The sequence below is a fragment of the Sciurus vulgaris genome (assembly GCF_902686455.1).
Source record: "Sciurus vulgaris genome assembly, chromosome: 17".
Lineage (NCBI taxonomy): Eukaryota > Metazoa > Chordata > Mammalia > Rodentia > Sciuridae > Sciurus > Sciurus vulgaris.
In genome coordinates this window covers 54782527-54797637 of record NC_136478.1, presented here as the reverse complement: position 1 = coordinate 54797637, position 15111 = coordinate 54782527, and the positions used below count along the sequence as shown (strand labels likewise).

Below are 15111 nucleotides of genomic sequence, written 5' to 3'. Positions count from 1 at the left end.
CCACTGTTCCAGGCACTGGGGAAATGGGTGATCAAAACAGACAAGGACCCTGCCCTCGTGGAGTTGACATTCTGGTGGAGGGTGCTTATGGTCAATCAATATATAAAACAATGTTAAGAGGGCGAGAAGTCCAGTGAAAGAGAACAAGGCACGGTAGCGGGTGGAAGTGAAGAAAGTGGGTGATCAGGTGGGGGTGACATCTGAGTAGAGTCCAAACGAAAGGAGGAAATGGCAGAGTATCTGGAGGAAGGGCATTCCTGGTAGGGGGAGAGCAAATTCAAAGGTCCTGAGGTGGGACGGGGAATCTGGTGTGTTTGCAGAAGGTCCAGGAAGCTGGCTAAGAGAGAAAATCAGAGGGGCTGGGGAGATAGCTCAGTTGGTAGAGTGCTCGCCTCACAAGCACAAGGCCCTGGGTTCAATCCCCAGCACCAAAAAAAAAAAAAAAAAAAAAAAAAAAAAAAATCAGAGAGGAGGATGGGGTGGGGCAGGAGAGAGTTCAGGATGTCACCGACCCTGTGGAGAACCTGGCCTTTATTGTTCACTCTTAAGACTCTCAAATTCACCCGTGGACTCTCTGGATTCTTCACTCAAGCACTAGTTACAGAGAGAACCAAAGACCCTAGGTAAGGGCCTCCACTCACAAGGTTCTTTTCTGAAATATGTAGCTCTACCCACAAGAGCCTGACTCCCAGGGGACACCAAACAGTGGGGAAAAAATAAAAGAAGCCCCAACTTCAGAGCTGGGGTGCTGAGGTGGGGCAGAGTGAGCCCTACACAAGAGCACCCAAGGCTGGGGCTGTAGCTCAGTGGTAGAGCACTCGCCTAGCATGTGTGAGGCACTGGGTTCCATCCTCAGCACCACAATACCAAAATAAAGGTATTGTGTCCATCTACAACTAAAAAATACTGAATTTTTTTTTTAAAAAGAGCACTTATCAGGGAGCACTTATCATGTCCCTCAATGTGCCCCTAACTCACATTTAGGGTGCATTGGACAGGAGGCCAGTGGCCTCTCAACTGGGTGACAGGGCTTAATGACCACATGGGGACAGCAGTTATGAAAGCAAAGGGTGATATCCTCAGTACTCATGAGAACTACTCAGTACTTAGTACCCAGAACTACTCGTACTCAGTTCTCAGGAAAATACTCAGGACTGAGGGGAGTGGGGTGCATTTCAGACCTGGAAAAGTGAGAAAGGGCAGATGCTGAGGTCAGTTGGGGAAGCGGGAGGGTACAAAGTGTCTGGCACATCCAAGGTGAAGTTCCTGGAGGCTGCTGGACACCCAGGAGGGGCTCAGAGGCAAGGGCTAGAGTCAGACAAACCATGACCATCAGAGTTTTTTGTGATGAATTAAGTCACTTATTCAACAGCTAATTAAGTGGCAGAACTAGAACTGAGGATGCTCAGGGGGCTGAGGGACCAAGACTTGAGCCTCTCCACCCAGACTTCCAGGGGACGTGCAGCACCCCGGGCTCTCCCCAGGGGCCCAGCGATTCAGCTCCTAGGGCTGCTGTAACAAAGTGCCACAAACCCAGAGGTTCAAAACAAAAGAAATGGCCAGCACTACGGCAGATGTCATCCCAGAGACTCAAGTTCAAGGCCAGCCTCAGCAAATCTGTGAGATCCTCAGCAACTAAGTAACCCTGTCTCAAAAGAAAAAAATAAAAGGTCTGGAGATGTAGCTCAGCAGTCCAACGCCCTTGGGATCAATTTCCAGTGAGAGAAAAAAGAAACCAACCAACCAACTAACCAAGAGAAATGGACAGTCTGGTTCTGGAGGCTGGGCACCCGACGTGGGCAGGACCTCACTCCTTCCAGAGGCTCTAGTGGAGGATCTTGCTGGAGGCCTCCCGCTTCCACTAGCCCTGGCCCTTCCTTGGCTTGAGGCTGCACTGCTCCCGCCTCGGCCTCTCAGCCCTCCGCCCTCTGAGCACCCCTTTCCTTCCATGAACACTTGTTGTTTGGGATCAAGGGCTGGCCCTACTGCAGCATGACCTCACCTTAACTAATGACATTTCCAATGACCCAATTTCCAGATAAAGTCACATAGTGAAGGACTGGGGGTTGGGATGTCAACGACTTGTTGGGACACAAGCAGTAACAGCCATCACACTCCGTGAGCAGCTCACGCTTACCATATCCTAAGTGAAACCATACTAGGCTAGGGACCTGGGTGTCCCCTACACGTCTCTTCCCCTCCTTCTCAGACTGTCTCTCTAGTTCATTCCCAACCATGCCACTGTCTCTGCCCTGATCTAGTCTCTCTTCCCTGTCCCAGTTCCCTCCTTGCCCCTGCCCCAGGCTTCCCCTGACTGTCCAGTCCTCTGGCCCTCTCCCAACACTCAGCCTGTCCTTCCCTGCTCAGAACCCTGCTTACAGCTCATGTTTAAACTCCTTTAAAACATTGCCCATAAGGCCCCTGTGGACCCTGATCCCATGGACACATGGTGGGACTTCATCTAAAACCAGCTGGCCACTGCCCAGAAAAGCATGACCAGAGAAAAACCACCACAGGGCCTGCCTCACTTCAGTTTCGTCCCCAGCAATCTCAGGTTGGCTCTACTTGCCGACATATCCCTGTTCCCAATGAGACACTGACAACTCCCAAATTTATATCTCTTTTCCCCTAACCCAGCACCTCCCTGTCACCCTTGACCCTGCTTCCTACTCTACCAAGAGCACAACAGAGAAGGTTCATGTGCTCCTGACAGTACATTTCTCCCTGTGCTGCATCCCCCTCCCCTGTCACTGAAGGACCCAACCTCTTAGACCCTTCCACTTGTGCTCTGGGTCCCACCCAGGTACCAGGTCAAGGAGCTGCGCCTGCTCCCTGAGTAACCTCTCTTAGTCTGATGGGCTTAATTGCTCCAGCTGTCCTCCCCTCTCGGCAGCCTCCGTCTCCTGCCTTCTGGCACAGAGACGTACTGTCAGATCTCCTATATCAAATAAGCCTCAAGTTCCTATTTGGAACATATTTGTGTCTTCCATCAGTGATTTTATTATTTAAAAGCATGATGCTAAAGTGCTATGCACAGTAGCATGAAACAGACAGTATTACCCTATATATATGTATGATTACATGAATGGTGTGAATCTACATTGTGTACAACCATAGAACTGAAAAGTTGTACCCCATTTGTGTACAATGAATCAAAATGTGTCTGTAAAAATAAAAAATATTTTAATAAAAAAACATAAATAAATAAATAAGCCTCAAGTGACCCCACATCCCCTTCCAGATACGACCCATGTCTCTGCTTGAAAGCTAGAAAGGACTGTCTTCACTGGCTCTCTGAACCCTCTCTTGAACACATCACTCAAGATGTCACCCTCACCACACCAGCAAAAAATGCTTCCCACCCCCCCTTCAGGTCTGGGGATTGAACCCAGGGGTGCTCTACCACCCACAGAGCTACAATCCCAGTCTTCCTTTTTTTTCTTTTTTTTCTTTTTTTTTAAGTTTCAAGACAGGGTCTTGCTAGCCTCAAACTTGTCATCTTCCTGCATCAGCCTCCTGAGTGGATAGTTACAGAAGTGCATCACTGTGCCCAGCCAAAACACTCTTCAAGATTAGATAACAGGACTGGGAAAGACAGCTCAGTGGAAAGGCACTTACCTAGCTTGTGTGTGGTCCTGAATTTGATCCCAGCACTACCAATGAATAAAGATAGATTACTGACAATTTCCATACTGCTAGCTCTGGCGGCCAGTTCTCAGTTTTCATTGGACTTAGCCTCTGGGCAGCATCTGGCACCCAGAGACTTTCCTTCCTCCTTGAATTCACGCTTCACTTGGCCTCTGGGCCACCACACAGCCCTCCTCCTCCTTGGTATCTTGGCTGATTCCTGCCCTTACCCTCCACATAGAAATTCCCCAGTCTCAGGCTTCAGAACTCTTTTCTATTGACACCTGCTTCCTTAGTAACCCCTCCTAGTTCTACAGAATTAAATGTCACTTATTCACTGACAACTCCCAAATTTATATCTAAAGCCTTGGGGATCTCCGTCCCCAAGTCCAAACTCAAAATATCTAACATTCATTCTTAACTAAGGTGCAACTTGAGTTTGAGCAAACTTGAACTCTTCATCATCTTGAAGCCCTGCTCATCCTCACATCTGGAAGCTCCATCCTTTCCCTTACTCAAGCCAAAGACACTAGAGTCACTTTGTCTCTTCCCCTTCTCTCACATCCGTATCCAATTCCACATCCAGGGATACAACCCTGGTTGGAGCCAGTCATTACCACGTCCCACCTGAACCACTGCCAGCACCTCCTCACTGGGCACCCATCTTCCACCCTCACTCCCTCATGTCAGCCCCCCACCCAGGAATCCCATGAATGCCTGGGTCAGAGCACATCTTCCTCTACATGGCTCTCATCTCACACACAATAATTGCCCCACATGATCTGGTCCTCTTTACACCAGCTCCACTGGCCTCTTCAGTGCTGCTTGTGGAACACAGCACACACGGGCTCATCTCTGGCTGCACTAGCTTCCCCACTTCCTTCAGGTCTCAATTCAATCGCCACCTACTCAGCAAGGCCTTTACTACCCACCTTATTTTAAAATTACAGGGACTAGGGGAGGAGCTCCGTGGTGGAGCCCTTGCCTAGCACGTGTGAAGCCCTGAGTTCCATCACCAGCACTGCGGAAAAACAAAAACAAAATTATAGACATCCGCCCCCGCACAGACACCTCCATCCTCAATCCCCTTTCCTGCTTCCATTTTCCTCATAATACTTACCACCTTCTCACCTATACATCTTATCATCTGTTTCTCCTAACTAAAAATGAGCTCCATAAGAGAGTAGGGAGTTTTGTCTTTTCTGTTCATCACAACTGGAACTATGTGAGCTGCTCATAAAACATTTGTTGAATAGATGAATAGAGTCCTCTTTGCTGAATGACCCTGAGGACTCCTGCAGGATGCTAAACAAAAATTTTCAGCGGAATTAACTCCCTTATCCTGTCATCCAGTTCATCCAACCTGTCGGTGCTCCAGATTCATTCCCGTCTCCACGCTGTCGCATAAAGCGGGCCCGCACCACGATCAACCTCCCAGCCCGGCAGCCAAGATACTCTTCCCTCTGATCTCCCTCTCCAAGTCATGACGTAAATGTGCGAACAGGGGGCCTCCCAGCGTGATTGGGAGGTTGGTGGGTTGCTATGGTTACTGCATCCGCCGGAGGCGGAATATCCCCAGGGTGCCCCGCCTCAACCCGTAGGAGGGAGATAGTTCGCAGCTGCTGAGGACAGGGGCGGGTATGGGTGGCCCTATCGAGGTCTCCTAATGCCACCCCCACGCCACCTACGCAGTTGTCATGGAGACGAAGTGCTTCCCACCCTTTTCAGCTCGGCCTCCCTCCCCTTTCTCCAACAGAGACTTTTGCGTAGTTAGAAGGCAGAGTGGGCTGGAAAACTGTCGAAAAGCAGAGGCGCCGCTCGGTCCTAGCGCTGTCTCCAGCAGTTCCCATTCTCTAAGGATTGCTACGTCTGCGCTGCGACCAAGTCCCGAGTACCAAAACCCGCGGGGAACGAGGAATGCGCATGCGCGCAACGGAAGTCTGAGCGTGCGCAGTGTGGTACTGGGAGGCTAATGGACCTAGCTCAGCGCTAAACTTGCGGCTGCGCAACTGCAGCCTGCTGGTCAAGCCCGCTAGAGGGCAATTGTGCGCTTGCGCCGTGTTGGGGAATTGAGAATGAATCCCAGGCTGTGAGGTTGTCGGGGCCGACTGGTGCTAGGCGCGCGTGCGCCTTGGTTCTCGGCGCGGCCGGGGGCGGGGCCCAAGAGAGGGGAGGGAGACGGGCGGGGGGAGGGAAGAGGCCGCAGACGCCCGAGCCCTGACCCACCGGCAGGCAGGGGCTGCGGCGGCGCCGGTGAGTGACCCGCGGTCCGACTCGGTCCCCACCCTCCGCGACCCTCACTCTTTCTGAAGTCCCAAATAGCCTCCGCTGCCCCTTCTGGTCTCGGACCCCCGCTATGTCCGGAGGTCCCCTCAATTCCTGACAATCCCAGCGCCCCCATAATCCCCGCAGACCGTAATCCCTAATATTTTATCGTCCCAGCCCTGTCACTGACCCATGAGCCCCCATCTCTCCGCTGTTTTCTGACATATCTTCTCAGGGCCCCATCTCATGGGTCGTACAGACGCCCCACTGCCCTCGGAACCCCCAGAGCTCCCCTCCGCTCTAGATGTCCTCTTCTTGCTGCATAGTCCCTTCAGCTTCTCCTTATCCCCATGCTTCTTCGACCCCCGAGACATCCGCATTCTCCTTCCCTTTGCTCTTCTCCTGTGCCCCCGTTCTCCTCTAACTCCTGCAGACACCTCCTCTCCTTCCACTTTTCTTTATTTCCCTCCATCCCTCCAGACCCTCCCCCAATTTCCACCAACTCCTTGGCGAGGTACTCTGCGCCGCGAGAAGCACAGAATGAGCGCTCAGCCGGCGTCAGCTATCAGTAGGCACTTCTGACTGCCTGCCCCCCGCAGCCCGCCGTGCCCGCCCCCGCCCCCACCCCTGCCCAGGGGACTTAGGAGCCCGTGTCGGGGCGGCGCGGGGACACCGAGCCCCGGCCAGCGCTGTACGCCCTTTGCCCGCAGCGCCGGCGCCCCCCATGCGCCAGGCGGCCGGACAGCGGCGTCGGGGGGCGCCATGGCCTCAGCGGCGGCGGGCGAAGCGGAGGAAACCACCCGGCTGCGCAAGCCGCGCTTCTCTTTCGAAGAGAACCAGATCCTGATTCGGGAGGTGCGCGCTCACTACCCGCAGCTCTACGGCGCGCAGAGCCGTCGGGTTAGCGTGGCGGAGCGGCGGCGCGTGTGGGACGGCATAGCCGCCAAGATCAACGGCATCACCAGTTGGAAGCGCACGGGCCAAGAGGTGCAGAAGCGCTGGAACGACTTCAAGCGCCGCACCAAGGAGAAGCTGGCCCGCGTGCCGCACTCCACGCAGGGCGCCGGGCCCGCCGCTGAGGACGCCTTCTCCGCGGAGGAGGAAACCATTTTTGCCATCCTGGGTCCCGGTGTGGCGGGACCAGGGGCTGGTGCCACGCCAGAGGAGCCCCCTGCAGCCGCCTCCTCACAGCCACCCGCCTCCTCACAGCCGCCCGCCCCTAGCGCCTGTGTCCAACGCTATGTGTTGTCAGAGGACCGCAGGGAGGACCGACGGGCAGGTGAGTTCCTTCACCATCGCCTTAGCAAATGCAAAGCCACACGATCTGTGCCTTGCGTGGTTCCAAGTCCTTTATGTGGCTAAGCAGATTCTCACTACAACTCTGGGAAACGGGTACAGATATCCCCATTATACAGCTGGAAAAATTAAGCTCAGAAAAATGAAATGACTTGCTTCAGGTCCCACAGCTAGTGACTGCCAGAGTCAAGAATAGAACCAGATCTCCGAGACCTGGCTTGAGGCCATCCCGGGGATCATCTCTGCACAGGCAGGATTTCATTAAACGCATCCTAGGGTAGTGATTCTGGAGGCAGACTGTCTCCAGATAGGGTGTCAATCACAACTTTGCCACTCAACTGTGACATCCCAGAAGTCACTGCATGCCACTTTCTGCATCTGTACATCACTTTCTGCATCTGTAAAATGAAGATAAAAATAGACTCCACCTTCAAGGGTTGCCGGGAACACTAAGTGAGTTAATTTGGGCAAATTGCTTTGTGCAGGGTCTGCTAACACTCATGGTTAGCCCTCGGTGTGATAGTTAATGCTGGGAAGTACATGCTATTTTCACCATTTTATAAGTCAAAGACTGGAGAAGTCTGGTAACTTTCTCAAGGTCATGCCTCCAGTAGAGGTATGGAGAGCTGGGTACAGAGACTTACTTCCTGCTTAGCCTTGACTCTGGATTATCATTTCTTCTCCATTCCTGAACACCTGCCCTGTGCTAGATGGTGTGGCACCTCAGTAACTGGGACAACTGAGGGAAACAGTGATGGCTCTAAGTGATGGGACTGGCTGAGGCAGGGGAACCCAGGGATTGTGGGAGCCCAGAGGGAACACCAGGCCCAGCTGGGGGTTGGGGGGATGGAGGAGGAGGTGTGAGGGCTGAGACACAGTAAGCATGAAGAAGCCTGAGTGTTGAACAGGCCTGTAATCCCAGCAGCCCTGAGGCTGAGGCAGCACGATTGCAAGTTCAAAGCCAGTCTCACAATCTAGTCAGGTCCTAAGGAACTTAGCCAGACCCTGTATCAAAATAAACAAAGAAGGGCTGTGGGTGTGACTGAGTGGTTAAGTACCTCTGGGTTCAATCCCTGGTACCAAAAAGAAAGAAAGAAACAAAATGAAGAAGAGTAGGGAAAGTATTCCTGATACAGGGAACAGCATATGCTAATAGAGGCTTATTCTTCCACCCAAGGTCACACAGCAAGTAAAGAGAATGGGAACTCAGCACAGGTGTGGGTCCCAACTCCCAGTCCACACAGTCAACCACTGGGCTCCATTGCCCAGCAACAACAGTAATTGATATTTATCAAGTTACTGAGAGTTAATGGGTATGCCAGAATCTGATTACACATGGCTTGTAAGTCAAGGTCAGGACTTTGGACTTCATCTTATAGGAATTTCAGAGTCATGAGATTGTCGTAAGCGGGAAAGAGACACAAGCACTTGGAACCATTCTCAGTTTGACTCAAACCTTGATGTTTTTGTAAAATGGCCCCATTGAACTAGAGCACAGAGGACAAACTTACCTTTTCACAAGTTATACAGGGACTTTATTAATTTTTTGGTTCAATAAGTACTTATTGAGAACCTCTTCCAAGGCAAGGCAGTGTTGCAGGTGCTGGGAATACTGTGGATAATAAGACAAATTCCCTTCCCTCTTGGGGCTGACATTGTAGTTGGGGGAATCAGGCCATGAACAAGTAGTCCTCAAAGCAGATCATATGCCAGGACATGATAAAAACTAAGAAGAAAAATACAACATATTAAGAAGGTAGTAAGTGGTAGAAGGAGGTGGTATAGGCAGGGTGGTCCCAGAGGGCTTCTCAGAGGTGGTAAAAGGAAGCAGAGACCTGAATGGAAGAGTGAGCCTAGCAGAGGGTTTCCAGCTAGAGGAAGCAGTGTGTGTGAAGTCCCCGAGGCAGGTGCGGGCTGCAGCACCCATGGTTTGACGCCTACACTATATAAAACTGGTAAGTGGAGAACCGCTCAGGTTAAAGGACAGAAACAGGGCCTGGGGCAGCCCAGGGCAACCCGATGCATCTTTGTTGACATTGGAGAAAGAACTAAGAATAGATGAATGAAATAGGGCACGTGTATGTGTAAGCCACGTAGCTGGGTGTGGTGCTGCCCTCCTGTAGCCCCAGCAACGGGGAGACCGAGGTGTGAGGATCGCCAGTTCAAAGCCAGCCTCAGCAACTTAGCGGAGACCTTATCTTTTCATGTAAAATAAACAAAAAGGACTAAGGAGGTACCTCAGTGGTAAAGCACCCCTGGGTTCAATCCTCAGTACCAAAAGAAAACAACAAACTAAGGATCATTTATTTCTGACATAATGGTTGAAAGAATTACAGCATTGAAAACTTACTACGTGGGACTGGGCCTGTGGCTCAGTGGTAGAGCACTTGCCTGGCACATGTAAGGCTGGGTTCCATCCTCAGCACCGCATGAAAATAAATAAATAAAAGGTATTGGGTCCACCTACAACTAAAAAAAAATAATAGAAAATAAGTTAAAAATTTCCTGTATGCCTGTCACTGTCCTAAATCCTGTACCTGTGTGGCTCCACGGATCCCTGTGGTGGCCCTCAGAAAGATGTTCTAGTATTTTAGTCCCCTATTTAAACATGTGCTCAATTACAGATGGGAAAACTGGGGCCCCAAAGTTACACATAAATATGATTTTAACTCCCATAGCATCCCCTCCATGACTCCTGGGAGCCCTGTGGGCCTGAAGGCTGGGTCACTTTCCATCCCTTTTTATTCAATAGACTAGAAAAGTTGTGTTTCCAAGGGTCACATTTTCCACACTCCTTGTGAGGAAGACCTGACACCACACCTACCCCAGAGTCGCAGCCCCTGCCAAGCAGCAGTTCAGAGCGCAGGCTCTGGAGCTAGCCTGGATCCAGACCCCTCTTCTGCTGCTCTGGGACCCCACTCTGGTCCTCAGGTCACCTCATCTGTAGAATGGGGTGACAGTGAGAGGATCCACCTGGACAGTGGCAGGGAGGACTTGGTGAAGGCTGTGTCAATGACCGTCAGCTCCAACATCTCTCCCACCTTCCCGGGCTGGCTGGTCCAGGGGCTGGGCCCCCAGCACTCGAGGCAGGAGGTGGCTGGTGGTTTGGGGGAGACTAGGACCTTCTGATCTGGCCAGGGAGGTGAAGGCAGCTTCCCAAGGAGGGAACATCTGAACTGGGCAAGCAGTGGTGCCAGGCCAGGCGGGGGTGCGACGCTGGGGGAGGGAAGAGCTGAGACCTTGTCCCCACAGGAAGGGGCTGGACTTGCCCTGTGGGTGCTGGGGAGCTGGGAGATGTTGCCACAAGAACCTGAGGCCTGCGGCCCCAGCCCCATCAGTGCTAACTCTGGAGGTCACAGTTTTTTTCTCATTTAAAGAAAAAAAAATTGCTACTAGAGGTGATTCTAGGTGCTGGGTAAATAGCAATGAGCAAAATGGAACTGACCTTAGGAGGAGATAGACAACAGAGATGATCTGCATGCAGAGGAGGTGCATGCTGGGAGAAAACCAGCTAGGGCTCAGAGGGAGAAAAGGGAAGAATGGTGGCTACTCTGTATGATGGTCAAGGAAGATTAGCCCCAGGAATCCAGGAGCCTGCATTTGGGCCTGGAGGAGGTGAGGAAGGAAGCCAGCCAGGGGTCTGGGGAAAAGTCCTCCCAGGCCAGGGCATCAGCAAGTGCAAAGGCCCTGAGGCAGGAGGAGGCTGAGTGTTTGAGGGTCAGCAAGAGCCCAGAATATCTGCAGCCAGTGAGGAAGGCAGAAGGGGAGGGGAGGAGATGAGGTCAGAGAGGCAATGGGGACTGACAGTGCAGGCCATGGGGCCTCAAAAACTTCGCTTTTATCCTAAGTGGGATGCGAGTCTCAGGAGGGTTTGAGCAGAGAAAGGACAGTATCTGGCTTGTATTTTTTAGAAGAGCTTTATTGAGATGTAATTCCCATAGCATCCAACCCAGACAATTCAGTGGCTTTTAGTGTATTCAGAGTTGTACAGCCATCACCACAATCAATTTGAGAGCATTTTCATCATTCCAAAAAGAAATCCTGCACCTCTAAGGCACTTAACCCATCTCCCTCCAGCCCTAGGCAAACACCAATCTACTGTCTCTAGAGATTGGCCTGTTCTGGACATTTCATGTAAATGGAATCATGCAATCCAAGGTTCTGTGTGACTGGTTTCTTTCCTGTTGCCCGATTGAATTTTGGTTGAACCCCTCCGGCTGCTGGTGGAGAAGAGGCAGGAGTGGAAACTGGGGGACCAGTAAGGAGGCAAGCACAGTCCTCCAGATGGGAGGGGACAGTGGTTGGAGCAGGGTGGGGGCCATGGTGATAGAGGAGGTTGGATGTTGGATTTAACTTGAAGGTAGAGCCAGTGGTATTTGAATACGAATGGTGTCTTGAGAGAGAGAGAAAGGCGGTCAAGGTGTTTGGTTCCTGCAGCTGGAAGGATGGAGCTGCCGTCAGCAGTGAGGTGGGTGGTGGAGGAAGGAGAGGTGGGGGAGGGTCAAAAGCTTAGCTGTCAGCAGGAACATTGGCGGCATTAGGTGGTCCAGTTCACTGCTAGAGACACTGGAAAGCAGAGTCTGGGGCTCAGGGCAGAAGCTCGGGCTGGCCCCAGAACCTGGGAGCCTCTGGGTACAGATGGTTCAAGTTCATGAGTATGAATGAGATCCCAGGGAAGTGGAGACCCAAGAAGAACTGAAAAATCCTGACCTCCTAGTTTGAGAGAGGCTTCAGAAACCCCCCTGCCCCCAGTGCTGGAGCACTTCTGTCCCAGGTCCCACCTCCCCAGGGTCTAGCAGTGCAGCCTGAGAGCTGTGGGGCAGTGTGCAGATGGCCTACAACCTGGTAGAAGATGGGAGTTACCTGGCCCCAAAGAGGGCTTGCAGGGCCCTCCTCCTGCTAAGCTGACACAGGCCTGACAGTTGAACGTACTGACTCTCCCCGGGGTACCAAGACTGACCTGTCATGGGCTTTATTTGTTTTATTATTATTATTATTTTGGAACCAGTGATTGAACCCAGGGGCACTTAACCACTGAGCCACACCCCCAGTCCTTTTTATCTATTATTTTGAGACAGGATCTCACTAATTGATTAGGGTCTTGCTAAGTTGCTGAGGCTAGCTTTGAACTCACAATTCTCAGGCCTCAGCCTCCTGAGCCTCAGGGATTATAGATGTGCTCCACCTCGCTATTGCCGAGGCTGGCTCTGAATTTGTGAACCTCCTGCCTCAGCCTCTGGAGTCACTGGGATTACAGGCAAGCGCCACCTCAACTGGCCTGACTTTGGTTTTAAAGGGTTTAAAGGATCTTTTGGGCCACGGTGAGAGAGATGAAGGAACTAGGGACAAGGAGGGTCATGCATACCTTACCTGCATGTCTTTCTCTACAGATACACCAGCCCACAGCAAGGGGGGCTCCAGCAGCCCGGAGCCCTGGGCCCGGCCCTCCTGCACTCCCCAGGAAGGGGGCTGCCCACGGTCCAAGGAGCGTGAGTCCCCGCCCCCTCCGGCCCTGCAGACAGTGCAGCTGCCCCGCCTGGCCTTGTCTCCACCACCCTCAGCCCCTCCACCGCCACCCCTGCCACTGGCCCAAGTGGCACCCTCATCTCCCAGCCCCCCGCCCCCTCCTCGGCCTCCTCCCGCGCCCTCAGCCGCAGACCCCTCCCTGGACTTCCTGCGGGCCCAGCAGGAGACTGCCAATGCCATCCGGGAGCTGGCTGGCACCCTTCGGCAGGGACTGGCCAAACTGAGCGAGGCCCTCAGCGCCCTGCTACCCCTTCTGCCAGGAACCCCAGTCGATCCGCTTCCCCCGCCGCCGCCCCCGCCCCCGCCCACACCTCCCAGGCCTTTGCTGCCCCCGCCTGCCCCCAAGGTGGAAGCAACCCCAGAACCCGTGTCTGTGGTGGCTGCTGTCGTGGATGGGGCTGTGGTGGCCGCCAGGGGAGTAATCATAGCCCCTAGGAGCGAGGAGGGGGCGTCCCGGCCGACCCCAGCCCCACTCCCTCCGCACGACTCCCCCCCACACAAGAGGAGGAAAGGCTTCCCTTCGCGGAAGAGGCGGGGCCGGTGGAAATCTCCGTGAACTCTGCCACTGCCCGCGCTCTGCCTGCGCCCCTTCTCCCCAGCTTGGCGCGGCGGAGAGCGGCGATGCTCCTGCCCCTCCCCGCCGCGCCCTGGCTCCCTGCTCCAGGGGGGGTGAGCACCCCACTCCCTGTGCTAGTTAGTGCCTGATTCTCTGGGGGGCCTCCTCGGTAGGCTCCCCAGCCCCTTTCTCTGGTACAATGCTGTCTGCCTGGCTGCCTCCCTTAGCCCTGACTTCTAAGCCATCGATTTGATGTTATTTATTATATTGCCCTTTGTGGGTTGGGGTGGGGGGAACCTCTCGGGTCCGCACATCCCCTCTGCCCTAACAATTCCTGTTCTTGACTTGAAGAGAATTGACCCGTGGGGGCCTCCCCAACCCAGACTTTGGAGGGGTGGAAGTTGCTAGACAAATCAGAATATGGATGACAAAGGATGTAGCTATCTGTACCCTAAGGAGAGGAGGGCGGAGTTCTGACGGGAGAGGTGCAGGTTGGGCCCTGCGCCTCTCATTGCGTCTCTGACCTCTGGAGCTCAGCCCCCTCCTTGCTCCTCAGTGGTGACAAGATATCAATAAACTTATTTTTCATACAATTACCTGAGGCTGTGTCTGAGACAGGCCTGAGATTCCCGCACCTCCAGCCACCCGCCCCCTCCCGGGGCAGGCCACACCCCCTCCAAGTTGGAGGCAGGTGGTTGGTTTTCCAGTCTGTTCCCACCTCCCCACTTTAAAGCCATCAAGTTCTGCGTTCAAATTAAATCTGCCAAATCCTTCAGATACCAGCCTAAACTAAGCCCCTCGAGGAGTGTCCTGGATCCCCGCTCCCCAAGGCAGAGATGGGTCTGCTTCCTGAACTCTCTGTCTCCTGTGGTTCTTCATGATACGTCTGAGTGAACGCAGGCCTTATCTGTTTATCACATGGCCCCCAGAATTTCAGAAAAACCGGAAGTTTTTTTTTTTTTTTTTTTTTTGTTTTTTGTTTTTTTTTTTTTTTGCGGGGGTGGGGGTTGTTTTTTGGTCTTTGTTTTGGTGCAGGGGATTGAACCCAGAGGCATTTAACCACTGAGTCACATCCCCAGCCCTTTTATTTATTTATTATTTTTATTTATTTATCTACTTTTTGAGACAGGGTTGAACTTGCGATCCTCCTGCCTCAGCCTCTGGAATTACAGAGCCACTGGGATCATGGTGTGTAACACCATGCCCATCTTGGAACAGGTTCTCTTGTACTACTTGCTGCAGGGTCTGGTAGCAAAGTAAATATTAACCATACACTGGACGCAGGCCTGGTTTGCCCAGGCCAGCTGTTAACCAAAAGCCTCCATTATCCTCCTCTGTAAAATGGACATAAAGATGTAAGAAACTTTACTTTCTATAATTAGGTTGTATTCATCCTTCAGGTCTCAGCTCAAATATTACCTCAGGAAAGGTTTTCCTGACACCAGTTAAATTTAATGTCTCTCTCCAGCACCAGACTGAACTTTATCAGGCTAGGAAATGAACCTGTTTCACTCCTTCCTGTGTCCCTAGCATTGCCCACAACAGAAGAGCAGTGGAATATTTGAAGTAATGTACAGCTTATAAACAAAAACTTCTACTTAAGACATTTTTTTTTTTTCTTCTTTTTCTGCCATGGTGAGAATGGAACTTGGGGTCTTGGGCTTGCTAAGCCCTGAGCAATAGCCCCAGCCACGTGGCACTATTCTATGCCAGCCCCCAAGCCAAGTACATGCATGTTTGCATTTCAACCTGAAAGAATGCAAGGAAGAACAGACTCTAGAGATCTCCATTACCAGCCCTGAGAAGCTTGTGCAATGTTACGGCTGGTCACAGGCCAGTTG

General features: G+C 52.5%; 1 protein-coding gene across 3 annotated transcripts; it reads left to right on the top strand.

Annotated features, from left to right (window-relative positions):
• Positions 1-5802: 5802 nt before the first annotated feature.
• On the top strand, positions 5803-13863 carry MYPOP (Myb related transcription factor, partner of profilin). 3 transcript variants are annotated; one of them, XM_079117431.1, is made up of 3 exons: positions 5803-5880; positions 6603-7171; positions 12579-13863. In XM_079117431.1, exons 2-3 carry the CDS (start codon positions 6655-6657, stop codon positions 13268-13270), a joined length of 1209 nt encoding a protein of 402 aa, XP_078973557.1. In that variant the 5' UTR covers positions 5803-5880; positions 6603-6654; the 3' UTR covers positions 13271-13863. The 3 variants fall into 3 exon arrangements, with proteins under 3 accessions (XP_078973557.1, XP_078973559.1, XP_078973558.1); XM_079117433.1 differs by having other exon boundaries at positions 5835-5880; positions 6373-7171; XM_079117432.1 differs by lacking the exon at positions 5803-5880 and having other exon boundaries at positions 5889-7171.
• The last annotated feature ends 1248 nt before the right edge of the window (positions 13864-15111 follow it).

Bases quoted from the DNA above. Each gene is read 5' to 3' on its own strand.
- MYPOP (XM_079117431.1), top strand. From the start codon at position 6,655: ATGGCCTCAGCGGCGGCGGGCGAAGCGGAGGAAACCACCCGGCTGCGC. The intron at 7,172-12,578 runs GTGAGTTCCTTC...CTTTCTCTACAG, and splicing joins CAGGGAGGACCGACGGGCAG to ATACACCAGCCCACAGCAAG.